Source organism: Schistocerca serialis, chromosome 3, assembly GCF_023864345.2.
Source record: "Schistocerca serialis cubense isolate TAMUIC-IGC-003099 chromosome 3, iqSchSeri2.2, whole genome shotgun sequence".
Classification (NCBI taxonomy): domain Eukaryota; kingdom Metazoa; phylum Arthropoda; class Insecta; order Orthoptera; family Acrididae; genus Schistocerca; species Schistocerca serialis.
The window spans coordinates 258514772-258539347 of NC_064640.1; the positions used below are offsets into that span (position 1 = coordinate 258514772).

General features: G+C 38.0%; 1 protein-coding gene across 1 annotated transcript in view; it reads left to right on the plus strand.

The window, feature by feature from the left end:
• LOC126470028 (E3 ubiquitin-protein ligase HUWE1) overlaps positions 1 to 24576 on the plus strand; it is a 458288-nt gene that overhangs the window by 125224 nt on the left and 308488 nt on the right. The window contains exons 8-11 of the mRNA XM_050097515.1: positions 5606 to 5891; positions 17714 to 17815; positions 17904 to 18443; positions 23878 to 24147. Coding sequence (XP_049953472.1) covers positions 5606 to 5891; positions 17714 to 17815; positions 17904 to 18443; positions 23878 to 24147 — 1198 coding nt within the window. The remainder of the gene's footprint in view (positions 1 to 5605; positions 5892 to 17713; positions 17816 to 17903; positions 18444 to 23877; positions 24148 to 24576) is intronic.

Genomic DNA, 24576 nt, shown 5'->3' on the forward strand with positions numbered 1-24576 from the left:
GGTTTACACTTACTGCTCGATGGCTGATGCTCACGTTGGCTTCATGTATGTCCACGGAGGACTTATTGAACCGCATTCCTTGCCCGATGGCTGCAGTGTTTTCACTGCCAAGCTGGTGGCTATATCTCGTGCTCTTGAGCACATCCGTTCATGCTCTAGGAGTCATTTCTTCTGTGTACTGCCTCCTTGAGCAGCCTACAAACTCTGGACCAGTGCTGCCCTCGTCATCCTTTGATGGCGACCATCCAGGAATACATCTATGCCCTGGAACAGTCTGGTCGTTCAGTGGTGTTTGTCTGGACCCCAGGTCACGTTGGAATCCCAGGCGATTAACTTGCTGACAAAACAGGCTACACAGAAACTGCTTATGGAGATCAACTTCTCTGCAACTTACCTGCATTTGGTACTATGCCCCAAAGTTTTGCAGTTTTGGGAGACAAAATGGCATAACCTCAGCATGTACAACAAACTGTGCCATTGAGGAGACAACAAATGGGGGGGCAGTCCTCGATGTGTGCCTCTCACAGGGACTCTGTGCTTCTCTGCTGGCTCTGCATTGGCCACGCTTGGGTGACACATGGCTACCTCCTGCGCCGTGATGACCCACCTTAGTGTCGATGCCGCGCCCGGCTGACAGTGGCCCATATCTTGGTGAGCTGTCCTTCTTTGGCTGCCCTGCGACAGACTCTTTATTTATCAGACTTGTTGCCATTCATTTTAGCTTACGTCTTGTCAGCCAATTTAGTTTTATGTTTCATACTAATTGGTGCATCTTATCAGTCTATATGTTTTAGTGCATGTCCTTTGTCCCTTTGTGTTCTCCACTCTAATGCTTTTAGGGTGGATGTTTTAATGTGTCGCAGAGTGGCTGGCTTTTCCTTTTTATTCTCATGGTTGGCCAGCCACGGTCATCTGCTCTCTTGTTTTTACCCCTTCTACCTGTTTCTTGCTTCTCTCTATGGTTTTCTTTTCCTGTTTTTGTCCACAGTAGTGTTGGTTGTCCTCCTGTCGTTCTTCTGGTTCTTCCTTTCTCTTGTTATTGTTCTGTACATCACCTTTCTTTTCTTCTTTCCATTGTGTAATTATTTTGCCGGGAACAAGGGACTGATGACCTCACAGTTTGGTAGCTTCAGTTTGGTAGCTTCAGTTTGGTAGCTTCACTTTGGTAGCTTCACTTTGGTAGCTTCACTTTGGTAGCTTCAGTTTGGTAGCTTCCTCCCCTCTTTTAAACCAACCAACCATTATATGAAAACCTCAGATCAATGGTACTTTCCATTTCCTGAATATTTGCAGTGCAAGTTTTAGGTGATTAAGTGTGTGTGTGTGTGTGTGTGTGTGTGTGTGTGTGTGTGTGTGTGTGTGTGTGTGTTATTTCAGGTATGCCTAATGTTACTGCCTGTTTTGATGCTCTCCCAATTAAGAATCACATGGAAATTCTTTTGCGTAGAATTTCTTCAATCTAATGAACAAAAATGGCCTGAAACTCTGTAAGCTAGTATATTATGGACTCTCCCCTACTGCTACATCTTGTGAAAGTATGGAGAAGCAGTCAGTTTAACAAAATCACTGTTAACAGAATCTGTTTGAATTTTGATCTCCAAACAGGTTGTAGCAAATAAGAATAAAACTAGTTCCGTAATTCAGTAAGAAGTTGACATCATCGTACAGACCTATTGATGTCGCTTCTCAAATACACGGATGACCTGTGCTATTTTCTTATTATTTGGTATGATATGCTCTTATAGCAATTGGTACATTTTTTTTTGGGGGGGGGGGGAGGGGGAGGAGTAGGTAGGGGGGGGGGGGGTTGCGGCAGATCAGAAAAGTACAAATATACAGTCAAGTCTATTGGTGCATAGTGTGTTCAGCTACCTGGGCAATGATCACGTATCTCAACATGTTTCATTGTGTGATAGTTGAAAGGAAAAATAATAGTAAGATCTTCATTTATAAAACAAATTAGGAGGCCCAAATTCAGTATTTTGATAAGGATTCTTCATCAATTTTGTGACAATTTCATAAAAATGCAATTAAAAAATTTATTACTCTGTTACACTTATTTTGGCATAATTCATGCAATTGTGTGATTGAGCTTTTAGCTTTAACAGCAACTTTATAATGTGGCAATTGAACTATGACAGGTTTCCACATCCTTTATAACCTTGCTTATTAAATATGTTTAAGGGTATTCTACAATACCCATTTATTTTATCCATTGATCATCCACATTTTTAGTTACAGTGGTGAATTCACATTTAGACTTCTCAGGTTGTCTGTAATGTCTCTTCTTGTTTTACTTGCTAAAAGGCCGGCTGAAGTGGCCGTGCGGTTAAAGGCGCTGCAGTCTGGAACCGCAAGACCACTACGGTCGCAGGTTCGAATCCTGCCTTGGGCATGGATGTTTGTGATGTCCTTAGGTTGGTTAGGTTTAACTAGTTCTAAGTTCTAGGGGACTAATGACGTCAGCAGTTGAGTCCCATAGTGCTCAGAGCCATTTGAACCATTTTTTTTTTACTTACTACAAAAAAATATTTTTATTTTTTCTTTACCTTTATTTTAACACAAGTAAACATCAAACCAGTCTTTGAACTGATGGCAGCAACAATCTGGTGCTACACCAAATAAACGGAAAGATTTTCCTGGTAATCTGGCAAATTAATACCAAGAGTTTTTTTAACTGCTCAAGGTGACTCAGATAAGACATTGTGCAAAATACCATCAATTGAAGTGGCACAGTGGTAAGACAGCGGACCTATATTAAATTGTTCAAATCTCCTTCTGGCCATTCTAGATTTAGGTTTTTTGTCATCTTCATGAATCACTTAGGGGAAATGCTGGGGTGGTTCCTTTGAAATAGCATTGACAATATTATTCCTTGTTATTCCCCAATCTAGTCATGTGCTGTGTCTCCAGTGGCTTCACCATGAACGGAACTAATTCTGTACTTCTTTTAGGACACTTGAACAATTGCTTGTTGCTGCCACCTGTTCTAATCACAGGTGTGTGTCAGCATACCACTAGTACTTTAAAATCACCTCCTTCCCTCTTCCCAATTCCCTCTCCCAAAAAAAAAGTATAGAATACTCTTGAAATTTGTGACATTCTCCATATTTCCTGCAAAGGTTCTGCTTCTGAGGCAAGTCTTCTGTAGAAGCATGTGACTCCCATGTCTGAACCACACTTTTACGTTTTGCAGTTTGGTATAACCTTACTAAATTTGTTTGCTTCTTAATGGCGGTAAATACACTGCAGCTATTGGTGTCCAGATTATCTTTTTGATATATAGCCAGTGGTGGTTCATGTATAATTGTGCCAGTGTGCTACAATATGGTGGCTTGTGGCCTTTTGACTTAAAAGGGTGGTAGTAGTAGTAACTAAACTGAATATGTTATCTTTACATATATAAATTGAAATGTTAAAATGTATTTTATAATTATTTGTTGCGCATTGTGATCAATAAAATAAAATTTTAAAAAATATGTTAGCAGTGGTAATTGAACCCAGGCCAACAAATTACCACTCAGTGGTCTCAACTACTTCACCACAGTGCTGTTACATGCACTTTCAAAGAAAAGTACTGACTTGGTGCTATGAGCAACGTAAGTGCCAAAAGGGATGATGTCACATGAGAGCATGTGGAGTTTAAAACAGACACCTTGCGACCCATCGCTGAGTTGATAGTAATGTGGCTGACTGTCATTTCAGAACTCAACACAGGTTTCTAGTTATCATGGAGAGAGCTTTACAAAAAATGTTTTTGTCCATTTTATTTGCAGACCAGCACACATTCAAGGAGAAATGACTTAATTTTAGTGCAATTTATGGCTTGCATTCAAAGAGAAAGTGGGCAATTTTAGTGTGATGTGTACAGTGTGGTATAGCACATTAGCACATTATAATCAGCTGCTGATGTATACGACACAATCAGAATTTAAGATTAACTATGCAGGGGTATGTCACATTTGGTGTTTTAAAGACGGGTATAGTTCCATTAAAAAAAAAAAAAAAAAAAAAAAAAAAAAAAAAAAAAAAAAAAAAAAAGAGGTAGCCAAATTCTTACAGGTATAAGGTAGGGCGCTCAAATACTTCATGAACATAAAATTATTATTTGTTGTTAAATTACTCTTTATTAAAGATCTCTCTCTTTTTATTAATTCAGTTTTTACCAGGGTTTTGTGCACTATTTATATAATGACTGTGCGGTTAACGCAGCTGTTTTTCCATGACACCTGAGAAAGTAAACTAATTAAAACACAGATTAATTGTTACTTAGTTTCATGTCACCATTTTTGAAGGTACATGTGCCACATATTGGTTAAAGATTTTTGCAAGAATTTCAAAGTGTGGTATTGGTATTGTTGTTATGCTTAGAAAACTGAGAATGTGGTTGTCTCAAATAACAAGATATTAAACAAACTATGGGAACTTCTAGCACTAGGCAAAAGCATTGATATGGAACACAATTTATGCTGTGTTATGGAGGTCATATGTTCGCATGCAAATATGAGCAAATTTTTTTTTTCCCAGGAAATCATTTTTGTAATTTACTGAGAAATAAATGTAAGAGTTTGTAGTGACTGCAAAAATATCAGGTACATTGCATTACCTTTCATAAGCAGTGCTATGGTTTTATTTTCTGCAGAATGTGCATTTGGAAGGTTACTGGAAAATCTTTTCAGATGTATGAAAAAGTAACAGAATAACACTAGTCAAAATTGTATCTTGGAAATTGTAAAAATTCTGGCCTATGCAAATTCATAAGTTGGAAATTGCATGCTTTATTGTCAAAAGATATGAACAAAAATACATAATAAATCACACTGTAAAATCCAAGTCGAATTTTTGATCAAATTGCCAACCTGTGGCTACTGTTGACCATATACTACACAAATTTCTCAAAGTCTGGGAAGCATGTCTTACGACAAATCATTACTGCCGCAAACACACCCCTTTGTTGCGATGTTAGTAGTGCCAAATGAATGTGCAAAGTTGAACGGAGACAAGCATTGTGTATATAGAAAAATAACTGCCTGAAGTAGAGCAACTGGTATGGCCCAGCAAGTTCCACAATATATTTGCAAATTGTGTTCTAATACATTAATATCCAGTAGGCAAAAACATACTCTGCATTTACCAGGCTCAAGACTTGTATTTAGTAACGTTTTTAGGGGTGCACTTACCTTTGTAAGTGGTACATGGTCCTCATTTGTGTGCTGTTTTTAAATACTATTTCAGTGTGGAAAACCTATTGCTTAATACTGTAAGTACGATGTTTTAGATCTTGAATCATCTTATTGCCTTTCCTTGGTTGATTAGTTAAGTCACAAAGTTAAGGTTTTCTACTATTTTGAATGAACTATCGGGTCATTGAAGGTCAGCACAAATTTTTGAAGTGCTGTAGGGATCAGCCTGATTTGCAAATTGATACAAACTGGTCTCTTCAGTGTAATATATTAGTTCTTACCCATTACCTCAAATGAGTTTGCTATATGCTATTAACATTTTGTCATTATTGTGGATAAATTGTATTTTCTATGAGGGTAATTTTGTTTTAGTATTTCTTGTATATATGAAATTATTATTTTTTCCCCCTTTCCGTCTTTAGGAAACCGAGTGCAAGACTGAATATGATAATTGAAGTGACAACAGCAAATTCATTCCATGGTTTCTTGCCTACCTTTGTTCGATCCTGTGTTAGCACGTTATTGTCAGACCCTCAACTAAATCGCCCAAAATGTCCATTTCCTCTTCCACTCGCAACAGCACTTTTCAGTTTCCTTTACCATTTGGCAAGTTATGATGCTGGAGGTGAGGCACTAGTTAGCTCTGGCATGATGGAATGCTTGCTGAGAGTAATACACTGGCATGGAAGAGAGTTAGAACATATCACAGTAAGTACTTTTTAAATTTATTTATTGACCTATGTGACAGTGTTATGTGATTCATTGTAGTGGTTTCTTTTAAGTTTTCCTGAGTGTCTTCCTTCATATTTTTATGTGGCAATCCTTTAAATGTATTGTAAAGTGCTTAATGAAGTATTCTTTTCCAATCTAAAAATAAGAGATTCTTGTAAGGAGGGGCTGAAGTCGTAGAAGGGGAAAGGATAAGGTTTAAGTGAACATGGAAGGGGAGGGATAATGGTTATTGGTAAAAGATGGTGTGTGCTTTCATAAAAGGGAAAGGAAGGCTGCAGATAAATTACTTGTATTTGGACTAGATGAAAAATCACAATTTAAAACAAAAAATAAAAATAAAAAATATTGTGGTGCCTGCACTTAAAAGAATTTGTGAAGTTCCTCAGACAGGTCAAGATTATGTTGTTGTTTAGTATTTGACCTGTGCGGACATATCACGGTTAGTAAACATATAATGTGACGCCAAGAAACACAGATGCAGGTAATGTAGAACTTTCATCTTCCTGACCTAAGTAGTGAATTGTTCATTACGCTATTAAATAAAGCAATAGTTAAAACTGTATCAAATATTTCCTATTACTGGTGTGAATAGTACTGTTATCTGTGAATGCCACTCGTGACACACCTGTTTAAATAAGTTGTGGAATGTGTGAGGCTTCACCCCTCCCCCCCCCCCCCCCCCTCCTCCTCCTCCCCTGTCCCGACCAAAAGGTTTGTCTCCATTTTGCAATATGAAAGTACACGTGGACAGAACAATAAAATTAGTAGTATTTTACAGCTGAGAAAGATTGAATCAGTTTTTGTAAATAGTAAAAGATCTTTCCTTTTGTAGCATGATGAATATTATGGTAATTAACTCTCTGAAGATTCCAAAGATAGTAATAGGTAACAAAAGATTGACAGTGATGTATTAAAGAAACTTGACTAAGCAATAAAAAACTACATATTTTTTGTAGTAAGTTCTCACAAGAGCACAATAATACCAGCATAATTAATAGTTAAATATTCTTCACAGCAAACAGATCAGCATGTTTTGCCTCATCATGTTGGCTCTGAAATTTATCATCTAGTTCATTCTGAAAGTAAGTCTCTCTCTTCTGCCTTTCTGTGGTAACCGTATAGGGGGAGGCATCAGGTCTTCAATAAATTCAGGTTTTGCCCACTTGTGTGGTATATAATACTGAAAATTTACTTTAAAATTTTATCTCCTCTGTAGTGTGACACTGGCACCTTTAATATCTTATTTTACCTTTATTTTTCAATTTTACCTTTATTTTTCAATTTTACCTTTATTTTTCAATTTTACCTTTATTTTTCAATATTATACTATTTTTCACTTTGCTATTGGAGACAACTGGGTCATTCCACATGAAGGGGACTAATTTCACTCCAATTTTGCAAATATGTGTTCTATAGAATAAAACTAGGTTGTGCAAAATTTGAAGGCAATATAAAGAAAATTAAAGATTTTAAGAAGCTTTCAATGGATGGCTCTAATATGACGTGCAAGCTCTTAGACAGTTTCTTGCAAATTTGTAATGGCTTAAAACAGAAATTGGTTGTAATATAAGAGAGATGTTAGGATTGGATGCAGGCCTTTCTGTGTGCATCACAGTTGGAATGTTGAGTCTATGTCATTCATTGTTTTTATGCTATGTGAAGTCAAATTTGGGGAAAAATCAGTCACCAGCACTTTCAACAAATCTTTGACTGCAGTAATGTTTAGAGAAGCAAAGTATACCAATTACCTTTAGTAATTCTGCTGAGCTGCAGCAGCTGGAAGTTACCAATATATAAAAATTCCATCAAAAATTTTTACATCATGTTTGTACATACTTTAATGTTGTATTGCCAAATATATCACTATTTGCTTTATTTTTGTTAGTTAGAAATAGGCATTTTGTTCTAGAAAAGTTTTGTTTTGGAGAACCTTCTCTTACATCAAATAAACCAGCTGTGTTGTAACCCTGTTTTGGTTTGATTCAATGTCATCATCATCTTCATCCATGTGACAATTACTGCTGGACAAAGGAACTGAACACGAATTGTGGTTTCAGCTGTATGTATACCTATTTCTGCTACATGTTATCCACTGTCATTTACGTATCTTCCACAAGGCTGTTGTATTAGTCTTTCTGTATGTCTTGGTCTCAAGCACAGAAGTCCATCTGTCATCCATTCACCTGACTATTTGTCTGCATTTCATATTTATCATGGTTACAATTAAGTCTTCCACTCTCATCTGTACCGTGAACCCTGTACTAGTTTTCCTGATAATCCTAGCAATGTCGAAAATGCATATTTGCATTGCTTACTGAGAGAATGTCAGGTTTTAAATAATTTTCACATTAAAATCTCATGTCTCACTGCCATTAGTCAAAACTGGTTGTAAATACACCTGGTAAACTTTTTTTCATGCATATTCAGAGACTAATTTTGAAAACTTATTCATTTTATCAAAATCATTCCAGGCATTTCTTAATCTTTTTTTTTTTTTTCCCTGTGCATCCATTCATAATGTTAAATTGTCCCAAATAAAAAAAACTTGTTTAATTCTGTGGTTGTATTGTTTATTTGTACAGTTTTATTCTTGATAGATTGGTCATACCGTATTTAGTCTTACTGTAATTTATTTTCAGACCTACTTTCAGAATGTTTCTGACAAGGTATTCTCTTTGTCGTTCATTTGCACTAGAGGTAAAGAACAAAATGTCATCTACAAAATGAAGATGGTTGAGATATATTATGTTTTCACCTATTTTTTGTTGGTTTTCTTAGATTAAGGTTCTGAAAATGTCTTCTAGGACTGCTGAGAATAGTTTTGATAGTAAGAAATCTCTTTGCTAAGCTTCTTTTGTAGTTCTGAATTTCACACTACTCTGATGTTTTAAAAATCCGGACTGCTTTGTCATCAGTGTTCTGCTCTAGAAGAGGTCTTCACATACAGCTCTCCATGAAGTCCTGTCATTTGCTGCCCTCTTAGTTTTCTCATAATTGTTTCCTATCCTTATGCTATCTACCATCTGGTATCTTCTTCTTCTTCTTTTTCTTCTATTCACCATTCCTTCAATAGCATTCTTCAGTAAATAATGTCTTCTCAGCCAGTGTTCAAACCAATAGCTTTTCCTCTTCCTGAATACATTCAAATTTTGTCTCTTTGCTCACTCTTCTCAGCACCACCTCATTTCTCACTCTGTTTCCCCCTTCTATCCTCCTCAAATCGAAATCTCAGATGCTTCTATCCATCCTTCTTCCTTCCTCTTTTGTCTGTGCACATGTTCCAGCACTGTACAATGCAACACTTTGTATGAAGCATTTTGCCAGTCTCTTCCTCAGGTCCCTGTCCATATACCCACATAGAAGCTAATTGCTATACATGTTTTCACCTCCGTATTACAGTTCATGTTGTTCATTATTATGCTTCCCAAATATTTGAAAGCACTAACTTGTTCTATATCTTCCTGTCATAAGTTCAGTTGTTGTTACTTTTGTTGCACTTACCACCATACATTTTATCTTTTTCTTATTAATTCTCATTCTGAATTCCTCACAGGTCTCGTTTAATTCTTTTAACATTCCAGTTGAAGTTATTTTGCTCTCTGCCAATAACACTGCATCATCCAAAAATCAAATAGTCTATCCTCCTATCACTAAACAGCACTCCTCTGTTTTGTTTCAAAGATTTATGAGTAACATCTCCAAATACAGTGAAGTGCCGAAGAAACTGGTGTAGGTATGTGTATTCAAATACAAAGATATGTAAAAGGCCAGAATATAGCGCTGTGGTTGGCAATGCCTATATAGGACAACAAGTGGTCTTAGATTGGTTACTGCTGGTACAATGGCAGGTTATCAATATTGAAGTGAAGTGAGTTTGAATGTGATGTTATAGTCGTGGCACAACTGATGGTACACAGCATCTCTGAGATAGCAATGAAGTGGGGATTTTCCTGTATGACCATTTCACAAGTGTACCATGAATATCAGGAATTCAGTAAAACTTCAAATCACCGACATCGCTGCAACCGGAGATAGATCCTGCACAAACGGGACTGACGACAACTGAAGAGAATCATTCATTGTGACAGAAGTGCAACTCTTCTGTAAATTGCTGCAGATCTCAATGCTGGCCCATCAACAAGTGTCAGCATGTGAACCATTTGACAAAACAACATCGATATGGGCTTTCGGAGCTGAAGGCCCACTCATGTACTGCTGATGACTGCACAACACAAAGCTTTACGCCTCACCTGGGCCCATCAACACCAACAATGGACTGTTGTTGACTGGAAACATGTTGCTTTGTCGGATGAGTCTCGTTTGAAATTGTATTGAGCGGATGGACATGCACAGGTATGGAGACAACCTTATGAATCCATGGAGGCTCTGTAATGGCGTGGGGTGTGTGCATTTGGAGTGATATCAGACCTCAGATATGTCTACATACAATGCTATGGGACCCCTGATACATCTATATATGACTCTGACAGGTGACACAAATGTAAGGATCCTGTCTGATCACCTGCATCCATTCATGTCCATTGTGCATTCCGATGGACATTGGTAATTCCAGGAAAACTCTTCTGAGTTAAAGCAGTTCCTCTGGCCACCAAACTCCCCAGGCATGGACATTATGGAGCATATGTGGGATGGCTTGCAATGGGCCCTTACGCAATATTAGGCAGGTGTACCAGTTTCCTTGGCTCTTCAATGTATATGTTAAACTGTATTGAGGAGAGACAGCAACATTGTGCTTTCCTCTGTCTAAATGATTGGTGCTCCACAGCTTTCATATATTTATTAGAGGACATCCTCTATACACAATGAGTTCACTAGAAATGTTTTATTTGCCAAAAATGGTTTTCAGGTTTATAACCCATCATTGGTGGCATCTGATACACAGGAACAAACAACTGTATGTACATGGATCTCTACACAGTTGCTGTACATATAGTAACATTAATATAACTATACTAACATTATGTTCTTCTATAGTATGTCAAACAAAATAATCTAGGCTATCACGACAAATTAGACAGTTTTACATGCTGGACATAAACTCCAAACCAAAAATACTTGTTTAAAACACAGTTAAAATTTTGTATGTACATTTTGTTCCATAACTCTGTCCATTAAGTATGTCATCTGGTTCTTCTGTCATATGGGTGTATATTTCAATTTGTTCTACAATATTTAATAATCTGCCATTTTCTGTTTTATGGGAAATGATGATGTTTCTGAGAATTTCATAGCAGAATCCTTGTATTCTCTTAAATGAGCACTGAATGCTTAGGAATGGGCTGCATTAACATTAGTATGTTCTCTAAGTCATGTTTTGAAGTTTCAGCCTGATTGCCCAACATAAAATTTATGACATTCACTACATGTTACTTTATATGCACCTGACCTGTTATATATTTTGCTCTTATCTATATTGGGTATAAGATATGATAAATTTCATGTTGGACATCTGCATGGATACTCTGCAAATCACATTTAAGTGCCTGGCAGAGGGTTCATCGAACCACCTTCACAATTCTCTATTATTCCAATCTTGTATAGCGCGGGGAAAGAGTGGACACTTTTATATTTCCGTACGAGCTCTGATTTCCCTTATTTTATCATGGTGGTCATTCCTCCTATGTAGGTCGGTGTCAACAAAATATTTTCGCATTTGGAGGAGAAAGTTGGTGATTGAAATTTCATGGAAATATTCCATCGCAACTAAAAACACCTTTCTTTTAATGATTTCCAGCTCAAATCCTGTATCATTTCTGTGACACTCTCTCCCGTATACCGTGATAATACAAAACATGCTGCCTTCCTTTGAACTTTTTCAATGTACTCCATCAGTCCTATCTGGTAAGGATACCACACTGTGCAGCAGTATTCTAAAAGGGGACAGACAAGCGTAGTGTAGGCAGTCTTCTTAGTAATCTGTTATGTTTTCTAAGTGTCCTGCCAATAAAACGCAGTCTTTGGTTAGCCTTCCCCACATTTTCTGTGTGTTCCTTCCAACTTAAGTTGTTTGTAATTGTAGTACCTAGGTATTTAGTTGAATTTACGGCTTTTAGATTAAACTGATATATTGTGTAACTGAAGTTTTAATTCCTTTTAGCACTCGTGTGGATGACCTCACACTTTTTATTTAGGACCAACTGCCACTTTTTGCACCATTCAGATATCTTTTCTAAATTGTTTTGCTGTTTGTTTTGATCTTCTGATGAGTTTATTAGTCAGAGGAAAACTTAAAAATGGGATTTAGAGAACACACTAATACATATTTACTATTTTGTAGAAATTGATGTACATATAGTTCTTTGTTTTTCTGTATTAAATGCCGCTGATAACAGGTTATAAATCTGTAAATCTGAAAACTCGTTTAGGCAAATAAAGCATTTCTAGTTCAGCTTATGTCTTGTACGTTACGGCGAAGCTAATAGGTCTGTGGGAGCTAGTGTGTTACACTTTATCCTCATAAAATGACTGTTCAGTTATTTAACAGATAACAGTTTTTTTTTTGTACTCGCATAAGAATAAAAACAGAACAAGAGATACTTTCAGTGATCAGTTTGCTCACACATTGTGTTCAAAGGGATTAGTGATGTCGCCATAGTAGCCGCCACCTTGTTTTTGAAACCGGGTGCCACCAGTTTGTGGGGGAACTTACATTTGATTTGTCTACCCATTCTCAAAAAATTGCAAGCAAGGGTTGCTCCTATTTTGCGGTTGTTGCGTTAGTGTTCTCTTCTGGTGCTGAGGGTTTAGCGAATCTGTGCAGAAGTGTCAGCCTCCACATTTGATTGCAGGAGAACTGTGTAAGGAGTGCACTCTCATCAGTGTACATGTGTTTAAGGTACTTTGTTGGGACTGTCTTCTGTTTGCTGCCCATCTCAATTTTGAAACTGTGACTTCCTCTTGCTGTTACTGTGTAGGGTCTAAAGTATGGCAAAATGGGTGGTGGATGCACATGGGATCCCCCCCTCCCAGGTGGTTGTTCATGAATATCTTCCAGTCTTCATGTCTTACAGGGTTGGTCGGCTGAAAGTTCTTCTTTCTGATGCTGAATTGTTGTGTGAACAGCGTATGTAGCTCAGAGACAGTTGATTGTGCAGATGCTGACATGATTAATCCTCCTGTAACCCTCAGCTGCTCACCATAGACCAGTTGTACGGGAGAGTTTTGTATGTCCTCCTCAGCTGTTGTTCTCAATCCGAGTAGGACTGTGGCAGTGCTTTGGACAATGAGGAGGAGCTAATCATTAGGGCAGCTTTGAATATGTGGTGTAAGAGTTCTGGCATTCCATTGCTGGTTGGATGGTAGCTTGTAGTGCTGAGGTGGTTGCACCCACACAGTAATAAAAGTTCATAGAAAATTTTGTTTCAAATTGCCTCCCATGACCTGTGGTTATGCCTTGCAGAATATCAAACCTGGCAAATCCCGAGTGCACTCGTGCCCATTGTAATGATTTCTGACCACCTTGTAAAATGATGATTTTGAACAAATAATGTTGTTCCAAAGAGTGTTGTAGTGGCTCCACAGTGTCGACGTATACGTGAAAACATTGCTGATGGTGTCAGGAAGTTTTGAAAACCTCATGATGGTATTGTTCTGGTATGTAGGGCCTTTGCTTCCCTTTCACTACGTCACACCAAATTCTGTCAGGCACATTTGGGGCTGACAGTCACCTGAACTGCATAGCTGTCCTCTGCTCTTATATAATTATTGGTTTCTCCATGTATGACAGTGCAAGAGAGGATCTTCTTGTTGCTCTGACACTAACTCTTCCATTGAATGGAGTTTGATTTGGCACAGTTTAGAGATATGCGATCTAATGACCATGTTGTCTTTTCCTCTTATGTGACACACATCCATTGTGGACTGTGTGATGTACTCCAACTGCTGCACTGACTTCATGAATTGAGATCTGTGTCTAGCTGAAAGATAGCTACTAATGGCTTGTGGTCTCTTTGACAGATGGGTGGAAGTGCTACATAGCTAAGTGAGTAGCAAGCAACCAGCAGTCAGTAGCACTCCATTTTTCCTGCTGTTAAGTTAGAGGGAAATGTGAGCAGCTGCCATTTTCCATCAGCTTTCTGCTGTACAACTGCTTTTGGCTTGCATCTACTGTAAGTGCCAAGGAGCACTCAGTCTTTGATTTCCTAGTGGCACTGCCTGTAATAGATTTTCCTTAGGTAATGGAAAGCTGCTTCAGCATCTGTACTCCATGGTATTTGTCAGCAAGTATTGTTTTGAGTGGCTCTAGGGCAGACCTAGTTTAGGCAATTAATGTTGGTAATAGTTCAGCATGGCTAGGAATCTGCGAAGCCTCTTGTGAGTTGTGCAAAGGGGCCTCTGTTCTACTGCTTCGACCTGGTCAGGTAATAGTGACAGGCCCAACTTTATCTTGCCGGTAATTGTACTGTACTCCTTGTAGATGGTGGAAAAGCTGCAGCAGGTGTTTGTAGTATTCTCTACTTCAGTAGCATGTCAATGTTGCCCATATGACGAGATTTGAATGGTAATTCTTGAGGCACTTGTTTATGTAACTTTGCTAAGTTTGGCATGTTTCTTAGGTCGCATAGCATAAAATTGTAATCAAACAAGTTCAGTAGTGTGATCACTGCTGGTTTTTTATGTCCATTGAAGCAGTGAGAATTTGGGAAAACTTGTGTGCGCACTGACGTGTGTGTCAGTCTGAAGCTCGTCACCTGATAAAGGGTCCTGCATGAACAGTCAGTGTGATTGGCTGACTGCAAGCAATGTGGTAGTTGCAAATCTTTATGCCATGCACTGATCGGGTGCATATGGTGTTCCTGACAAATGTTAGCACCCTTTAACATCCATCTTTGAAGTTTGCATTGTGCCACAGTGACAGTGCAAAAGTTGGCTGTAAGTTTACAAAGCCATAATACTCGTAAAGATTGTTCAGACAGACATTTATCACATACTCGTGTACACAAGGCTTTGAGTACTTGTGACAGAGACCCATATTTTCTTCTGAGAAAACTTCTTGTAATTACATCTCTAGTGGAAATGTGTAACATTGTATGAGAACTTTGCTTAGCACAGTGTGACTTTGTTATGACAAGATTTCTTTTATTTCGTCTATGACTTCTAAATCCAGATGTGAAACCACTATCTTAAATTTATCAACATTATTGGACATGCTATGCTTCTGAAATATGCATCCATCCTGTGAAATGCAGCTGAGATCGCATTGCCAGAACACAGGAAGTTCTACGTTTCCATGTCTCCTATATGTACTCCCATCTTGTGCATTTTTATCTATCATCTCATATTGTGATGAATTAATAGTTGTGGACTGTGATTGTGGATTGAGCAGTAAGTATTGTTTAATCTCGATCCCACATTCTAGTGTTTGTTGATAAATCCATTATTCCCCACAATATCTGGTCACACTATTATCTTTAGTTTTTCTTTTTTGGGGTCGCCTCATAAAATGACAGCTCAGTTATTTGACAGCTAATGTGTATTTGTACTCGGATAAGAATAAAAACAGAACAAGAGTAAAGAACTGTATCTGAGTTGAGTGTGACAAAGATACTTCTGTATAGTCAGTGATAGGTTCACTCACTCATTGTGGCAAAGTGTCAGCCCAGGTCTATTTTGTTTCTATTTTTGGAGTAGATCAATTACAGCACTGTTCCAGTTTGGTGCCATGGTTTTCATTGATCTGTAAACAATTTAATGATTAAAAATTTTTTTTTCGTGTACTTTGCCAACAGGGTTAACCATTTCAGCTAGAACCTCCCACCCAACAAAAAAAGGGGGGGGGGAGATGCCGTTTCTTTTTTCATAATTGGAATATCTTTATACACCTCAACCCATTTGGAATGTAATTATTTTTTATTATTTGCTGGCTGTATTTTGTTCCCAACTGATTCCTTAATTTAAAAAAGCCTTGGATTGCCTTTATAGCTTGTGGTCTGTCAATTATTGGTCCTTCAGTCATCTTAATTGTTGAAATATGGTTTTCATGCAACCCAAGTTGCTCCAGTGTTTCTTCGTGCTCTTATAGTTTCCAGTTGTTTCTCTTACCATATTTTCATTGTGTCTTTTCACATCCACTTGGAAATACCTGATTAGTTTTCTTTAATTCAGCTTGTTCCTGTTATCATTAGCTTGAAACCTGTAACTTTCTCTTTATTAGCTGCCTTTTTTTCTCTCTTCATAGCTGTGATTTCATTTCCTGTATGACAGCTATAGTCTTTTGATACTGTATCACAGTGTTTGGGCAAATAAGAGTTTTCCCTGGAGTTAGATTACTGTTGCTAATCACTGCCCTATTACAGGAAATTCAAAACTTAGTAGAAACCCTTTATGTATTAGTTTGGAACATACTGATGTTTGTAAAACAAGGCTGTAACAATGTAAAGTCCATTTTAATCCTCCTCTTTAGTTACATGATTTTGAAAGATTTTAAGTCTGAAAAATACTTCAAGCATTTGTTACTGTACTACATTGAACCATTAAATCGCAGTAAATGTGAATCAAAAAATTACTGTGAATAAAGGACGTTGAGGGCAGTTGGTGTGAGATTACAGTTTATCACTTGTTCGCAAGGACGTTTCCAGAAATGTAGGTGTGGTAGACAGATAATGCAGTAAATGTAGCTAAACATTTTTCATTAATGTTGCAATTCCACTAGAAACAAATTATTACACTGTATGATCTATAGCTGTCCTGTTCGTCCTAACTGAGTACAATGAAAAATCAGTTATTACAGCTGTTCATCATGAGAGACAGCATACAACATTACCCTGCTGATTTTATCAAACCTTATGCAAGGTCCACACAAATAATGTTTCATAACAATGTTCCACATTGCCATATGACAACACTTCAAAGTTAACTTGACTTGATTAGTATACCTAATATCTGTAATGCTTCCAAAACCAGTATGCCCTTTATCATTAATCACACTTAATAAGTGTAAGCACATTTTGAATGACTATCATAAATCACTTACTTGGTTAGTGTTTGCACACACAAATAGTCACTGCCACATTGTACAGGAAATGTGGTACTTCCCCACTGCAGTATTATTTCAGTTAAAACATTCACACATTTATTCAGCATTGTAACGTTCTGGGTATGAACGACTAGACACATTATCTGTAAATAATTTTTTTTTTAAAGTATCTTCTATGCAAAATCACAACCAGTGGATTTCTTTTGGATATTACGTAATGAATCATAGAGGAAAGATCTCACTTTTACCTTAGAATCAACTGCCTAATTAGACAATGAGCAGTTGATCTTTGATCAGATAGTTTTACCATGTCTCTAAATATCTTCAAATTCATACTCGTGCTCCCCTTCATCAAGATTAGAAGTATTACTCATTAATGTCGAATCTATTTTAGAAATACAGCTGTGCTTAGTCATCATGTTGCGATCATTTTCTACCAACAATTTCCTTTCCAATGCTGTTGATAAAATTGGACATGTAAATTCATGCAGCTGAAAGTTATTGTAGCCTATTTCTATCACTGGATAGCATTCTGACATGCCAAAATGTGATCATAATATGTAACTGATAGCATGTTATTTGTGTCAAATCTTTCAAAAAATGAACAAGACAGGAGTTTTACTATATAAAAATGCTGTCGCCCCTTCCCCCATTCTCCATTATTGACTTCTGATTATTAAGTTAAATGGACATGTACTGTGAGATATCCTTGAATGTACCAAATAATTGATTTTTAATCACTATAAATATTTTTAAGATTATCTTAAAACAAATACGTGTACTCCTTTTCCTTTCCTTGCAGTTTGTTACAAGAGCTGTGCGAGTTATTGATCTTATCACAAACATTGACATGCAAAGCTTTCAAGCTCATGGAGGCCTTTCCAGTTTCATAAGTAGACTTGAGGTTAGTATTACTAGAACTGAATTGTATGTTTAAAATTTTTTAACTGTAATATTTATTGTATTTCTTTAACAATTCTGATTTTTTTCAGGTTGAAGTGAATGCTTGTAGGAGAGATCAGCCTTTTGTGATCAAAACAAATGACATACTGGCCTGCTATCAGCCTCAGCATCTAACATTCAATGTTAATGCACAGTCTGGTCAACCAAGTTGCAGTGCGGACAGTGAACATGTGATGGAAGTGGACACAGACAAAACTCGGGGTGATTTGAATAAAAGTGAGATGTCACAAGAAATTAGGGAAAGCCATAGGCCAATTAGCACAAATGACCCCAAATCAGTGAAAACCTGTCTTCCACAGCGAGCTGCTTTGTTGAAATCCATGTTGAATTTTCTGAAGAAGGCCATTCAAGACACATCATTTTCAGATAGTGTGAGGAATGTAATGGCTGGATCCTTGCCATCGAGTCTGAGACACATAATAAGCAATGCAGAGTATTATGGTGCTTCACTCTTTCTTCTTGCAACAGATGTTGTTACAGTGTATGTTTTTCAGGAACCATCATTTCTTTGTACTCTGCAAGATGATGGCCTGACATATGTTATTATGAATGCCCTTATAGTGAAAGATGTGAGTATATATTGTAATGTTTTATATGGCTCAATGTTTTATATGGCTCAATGTTTTATATGGCTCAATGTTTTATATGGCTCAATGTTTTATATGGCTCAATGTTTTATATGGCTCAATGTTTTATATGGCTCAATGTTTTATGTTGTTCTTATAATATTGTTTCATGTAAAACCTCTTGTACCTTTGCCTTCCCCTCTCTCCCCTCCCCCTCCCGCCCTTTCTCTGCCTCCCCTGTATCTTCAGAAATCAAAACACACGGAATACTGCAGAACAACAACTAGAAAGTCTAAAAAATTTACGACTGAACTTATTACAGGCATGATAATTATTTGGATGTACAGTACTTTTCATGTGTTAGAGGTAATCCAACATGAAATGAGTGAAATGGATCCCATTTTTTAAGGTGTATGCAGTATGTCTTATGAGAAATACTTAAAATCATTGCCTTGAGATCCTGTTCTTGTATCTAGGTTGTAAAAGATTTAATTTCATTGGCAGCTGAAGGAAACAATCATTAACTGTACTGCATAATAACTGAATGGGTGTTACTGTAATGCTGGTGTAGTGAATGGTACTGACACAAAGTGTGGTTATTTGCATTTGTTAGTGTAAAGACCAGTTCTTGCAGATGAAAAAAGTATTTTAAAACCACATATTGCCCATGACTAAGACACACAGATGGATAGACAGATTTCACATACCATCACAGTTAATTCTTGTTGTCGATATGAACATGGAACTTGCACGTACTCCATGAAAGTAAAAGAAAACCCTTTGGCTTTATTGACATTCCCTTGTATTACACCATAAAACCATCAGTGATGGTAAACAGTGGTTAATATTATTTTTAATGTTTTTAATATATCTGACAAAAGGCACCTATACAGTCACTTTGGAAGAACCACAATATTATTTTCTTGATTGTTTTTAGAAAGATGTACCTCAGTCTCCCCCCAAAACTCAGAAAATCAGCACAGCTTTACTGATTACCACATACAGGGTGGTCCATTGATAGTGACTGGGCCAAATATCTCATGAAATAAGCATCAAATGAAAAAACTACAAAGAACGAAACTCGTCTAGCTTGAAGGGGGAAACCAGATGGCGCTAAGGTTGGCCCGCTAGATGGTGCTGCCATAGGTCAAACGGATATCAACTGCATTTTTTAAAATAGGAACCCCTATATTTAATTACATATTCGTGTAGAAAGTAAAGAAATATGAATGTGTTAGTTGAGCCACTTTTTTCGCTTTGTGATAGATGGTGCTGCAATAGTCACAAATGTATAAATACGTTACATGGTATCACGTAACATTCCACCAGTGCGGACAGTATTTGCTTTGTGATACTTCACCCATGTTAAAATGGACCGTTTACCAATTGCGGAAAAGGTCGATATCGTGTTGATGTATGCCTATTGTGATCAAAATGCCCAACGGGTGTGTGCTACGTATGCTGCTCGATATCCTGGATGACATCATCCAAGTGTCCGGACTATTCGCCAGATAGTTAAGTTATTTAAGGAAACAGGAAGTGTTCAACCACATGTGAAACATCAACCACAACCTGCAACAAATGATGCCCAAGTAGGTGTTTCAGCCGCTGTCGTGGCTAATCCACACATCAGTAGCAGACAAATTGCATGCGAATCGGGAATCTCAAAAACGTCCATGTTGAAAATGCTACATAAACATCGATTGCACACGTACTATATTTCTATGCACCAGGAATTGCATGGCGCCGACTTTGAACATTGTGTACAGTTGTGCCACTGGGCATGAGAGAAATGTACGGGACGATGACAGATTTTTTGCACGCGTTCTATGTAGCAACGAAGCATCATTCACCAACAGCGGTAACATAAATGGCATAATATGCACTATTATGCAATGGAGAATCCACGATGCCTGCGACAAGTGGAACATCAGCAACCTTGGTGGGTTAATGTACCATGCGGCATTATGGGAGGAAGGATAATTGGCCCCCATTTTATCGATGGCACTCTAAATGGTGCAATGTATGCTGATTTCCTATGCAATGTTCTGTCGATGTTAGTACAAGATATTTCACTGCATGACAGAATGGCGATGTACTTCCAACATGATGGATGTCCAGCACATAGCTCACATTCGGTTGAAGCGGTATTGAATAGCATATTTCATGACAGGTGGATTGGTCATCGAAGCACCATACCATGGCCCGCACGTTCACTGGATCGACGCCCCCGGATTTCTTTCTGTGGGGAAAGTTGAAGGATACTTGCTATCGTGATCCACCAACAACACCTGACAACATGCGTCAGCGCATTGTCAATGCATATGCGAACATTACGGAAGGCGAACTACTCGCTGTTGAGAGGAATGTCATTACACATATTGCCAAATGCATTGAGGTTGACGGACATAATTTTGAGCATGTATTGCATTAATGTGGTATTTACAGGTAATCACGCTGTAACGGCATGTGTTCTCAGAAATGATAAGTTCACAAAGGCACATGTAGCACATTGGAACAACTGAAATAAAATGTTCAAACGTACCTACATTTTGTATTTTAATTTAAAAAACCTACCTGTTACCAACTGTTTGTCTAAAATAATGAGCCATGTGTTTGTGACTATTATAGTGCCATCTATCACAAAGCAAAAAATGTGCTCCAACTAATTCATATTTCTTTACGTACTACATGAATATGTAACAAAGAATTGGGGTTCCTATTTTAAAAAACGCAGTTGACATGTTTGACCTATGGCAGTACCATCTAGTGGACCAACCACAGCGCCATCTGGTTTCCCCCTTCAAGCTAGAAAAGTTTCGTTCTATGTAGTTTTTTTGTTTGATGCTTATGTCGTGAAATATTTGGCCCAGTCACGATCAATGGGGCACCCTGTGTATGATGAACTTCCCACCATGAGTTTTTCATCCTATTGCCTACATAACAAGAGGTTCTTAATGTATAACAAGATAAACAAATAAGCCGGTATAGATCTTTGTTAAATGTCCTTTGTAATTATTTCCAAATAGTTAGGATACTTTCCGTATCTTTTGCTTAGAAAGAAGCAGGCAAATCCATAAAAGAAACTGTACCATTATCATACTTCCAACAATAAAACATAAATAAATTGTGAAAATTAATGAATTTTTCCTTCATAAATTTTACACATGGATCAAAGCATATGTAAATGGGTGTGTATTGGGAGATCACAATGAGATAGTCACCAAATGTATGCAACATTCATTGGTCTCCCAGTGCATTGACATATCTTAACCATTTCACAAATAAAGACAGGCTTTGTTACTCACCACTTCATGGGCCAGAGTGGCAAGACAGCCCAACTTCATAGCTTTGCAATCATCACTTATTAGTTCACATTGTCAAATGTTTGCCAGGGTTAATGTATTGAAGACACTACAATCTAGTAGTCGTCCACGGCTACCTCTTTTGACCAGTTGGCTGCACCAGTAAGCCTCACTGATTAACAACTCATTAGGAAGCTATCTGCTATGTCATTTTAGGAATAAAAATGTTTATGAACTTCAGTGATATCCCATAGGAGGCTTTCTAAAAAGGTGTAAAAGTCATCTCAAGTGAAATCGTAAAGCTTATCACCTGCAGTTCTGGTACCTTCAGAATGAGAAAATTTTTTATAATGTGTACGCTCTGAGTGGTGGTAAGGTACATAGCCTTCATTTTTCATAAAGTATAAACTCACCTGAGCAGAACGGTAGGTATTGGCAAGATATTGTGCAAAATATGTTCTATATGCCAAGATCAGGTGGGTTAGTGCAAAGATCGAAATGACTTTCTTTGATGTTTCTTCAGAGGTCACCCCGCCAACTTAACATGGCGAACCATTTTAGCAGAGGGGACGAAAACAGAATACAGGATGTTAGTTTCTCATGCTGTGTATCTGCTCTGTCATTTCTGTGTTGTTGGTGAAGCCTTGGCTGTTGTGTCTTGAACGTATTGTAGTGTTATGTCCTGAGCCAGGATCATGTTGTTAATAGGAGGTCGAGCGAACAGCAAAGGTGAGCGCTTTTGTGGGGTGCTAGAGAAATATCATTCAATTAACCATCATTTATTGGTGAGCATTTTACTATCTTCATCTTCTTGGCACTGCCTAGCAGTGACCATACTGAAATGGCATGTCAGTGCTCGAAGAGGAACTTTCTGAGTGCAGGTCCTGGTGTTGCCTGTGGTCAGGCCGTGGTGTGTATGAGGGTGCAGCAGTCATGTGTCACTGTGGACATATATTGGAGCCTCAGTCCTCTCAATGAATGAGGTTGCACTTAGACTCATTCTCAGAATACTGCACAGCTCTGTAGTTGGTTGTCAAGGTGGCACAAGGGCGGAAGACACATCAGCTGCAGAAAGCATTGCCTGAGTGGTGGTCCCAGAATACAGCTGATAAGGTGATATGTGTACCACCCCAGTAGCGATGACACAGGCACCCAGTGCCCAAGTTGAACAGCTTGTGGATGGGCTGATCGATTCTTCATCCATAGAAGATAGGACCCATCCCCACCCTCAGTCAGTGACTGCTGTGACCGGCAGGATGTTGGCTTGAAGATCAGAAGTCGCCTCCAAGTCCAGATGGCTGTGGACTTGTAGCAGTAGACCGCAAGTTGGCAGACATTTCTTGAATCCACCAGAGCATGTGCAACTTAATAGAGCTGGTCTTCCATTGGTATCCATGTTGCAGATGGGATGGTCTACTCTGAGGATGAGCTTGACGAGGACGGAGATTTTATAGCACGCAATGATGTGATCTCCCACATTACAGACAGATCTCCTCTTGTTCTCTGAGCCTATCAGCACTGTAGGCTACTCCAGCACTTCACTTCCAGGTTTCAGAGTGTTTCCTAATGTGAAGTTTGCATCCTGAAAGTTTTCTTATGATGTCTCTAGTTGAAGTTACTACATGTAGCCTCATTAACGCTGCTCCACTCTGTTCTCAATGTGCTGAATTAGTTGTTCTTGGCTTCTGTCTTGCATAGTCTGATGAAATGATCTCGTTTGTTAGTACTTTTGGCCTCACATGTTGAAATTAGGTTATGACACTGTTGTGTAGCCAGCAAATGTGGCCCACTTAGTGACCTCTTTCCAACAAAATTTTATTCCTGTTGCTTGCTTACTTACTTACTTACTTTCCTACTGTGCAACAGTAGTTTCTTGCAGCAAGTGATAAAACAATGTTAAGTCAGAAAGATGTAGGTAACTAAATTATTTTCTGGTTTAACAATAGCTCTCATTCTGTTCACATTGTTCAGACAAAGTTACTAATAAATAAAGCAGCAGTGTGTTTCATTGTGTTCTTTGAATGTTGTCATCTGCCCATAATCTATCCCATCTAATATAATTCATACTGTGTGTCTTCAGGGAGTCCTTCTACCCTAAAATATTACTAATTGAACTGATCTCATTTTCTTAGGTTCCAGCAACTAGAGAAGTTCTAGGGTCACTTCCAAATATTTTCAGTGCTTTGTGTCTGAATGGACGTGGGTTGGAAGCATTTATGCAGTACCTGCCTTTTCCAAGACTGTTCAAAATACTTATATCACCAACATACTTAGGAGCAATGAAAAGGCGAAAAAGTTCTGATCCAGCGACAGATACGCCTTGTAATTTGGGGAATGCTATGGATGAGCTTATAAGACATCAACCAACTCTCAAAGCTCCAGCAATAACTGCAGTAACAAAGGTATTGTATTAATAATCATGTTTCATGTTTAAATTCTACTCAGCATAAAATAGTGTTTTGTACTGATGTCTAGTGATAAATTGCTTTAACTACTATAATTTAGTGGTTTATTTCAGAGGTAAAATTGCATCTTCATGAGTGAGATCTCATTCTAAAATGGCATAATGTGGTGGAGATTTATAACCAGCAGATTTCTCTCCAGAAGGAATCTTTTATTGTACAACAGTGCATGCACTGTTTTGGAACTTCTTAGAAGATGGAAACTGTAGAGGAGCAGTACTCAAACTGCCATAGGCTGTGGTTGAGCTGTGTGTCTGCATATCCTTTATTCAAGGACTGAGGCTGTTGGATAAGTTTAGAATTTAACCTAGAACATTGCTCATGGTATCAGCATACAGTTAAGGTATATATTGCGTGCCTCAGCGATAC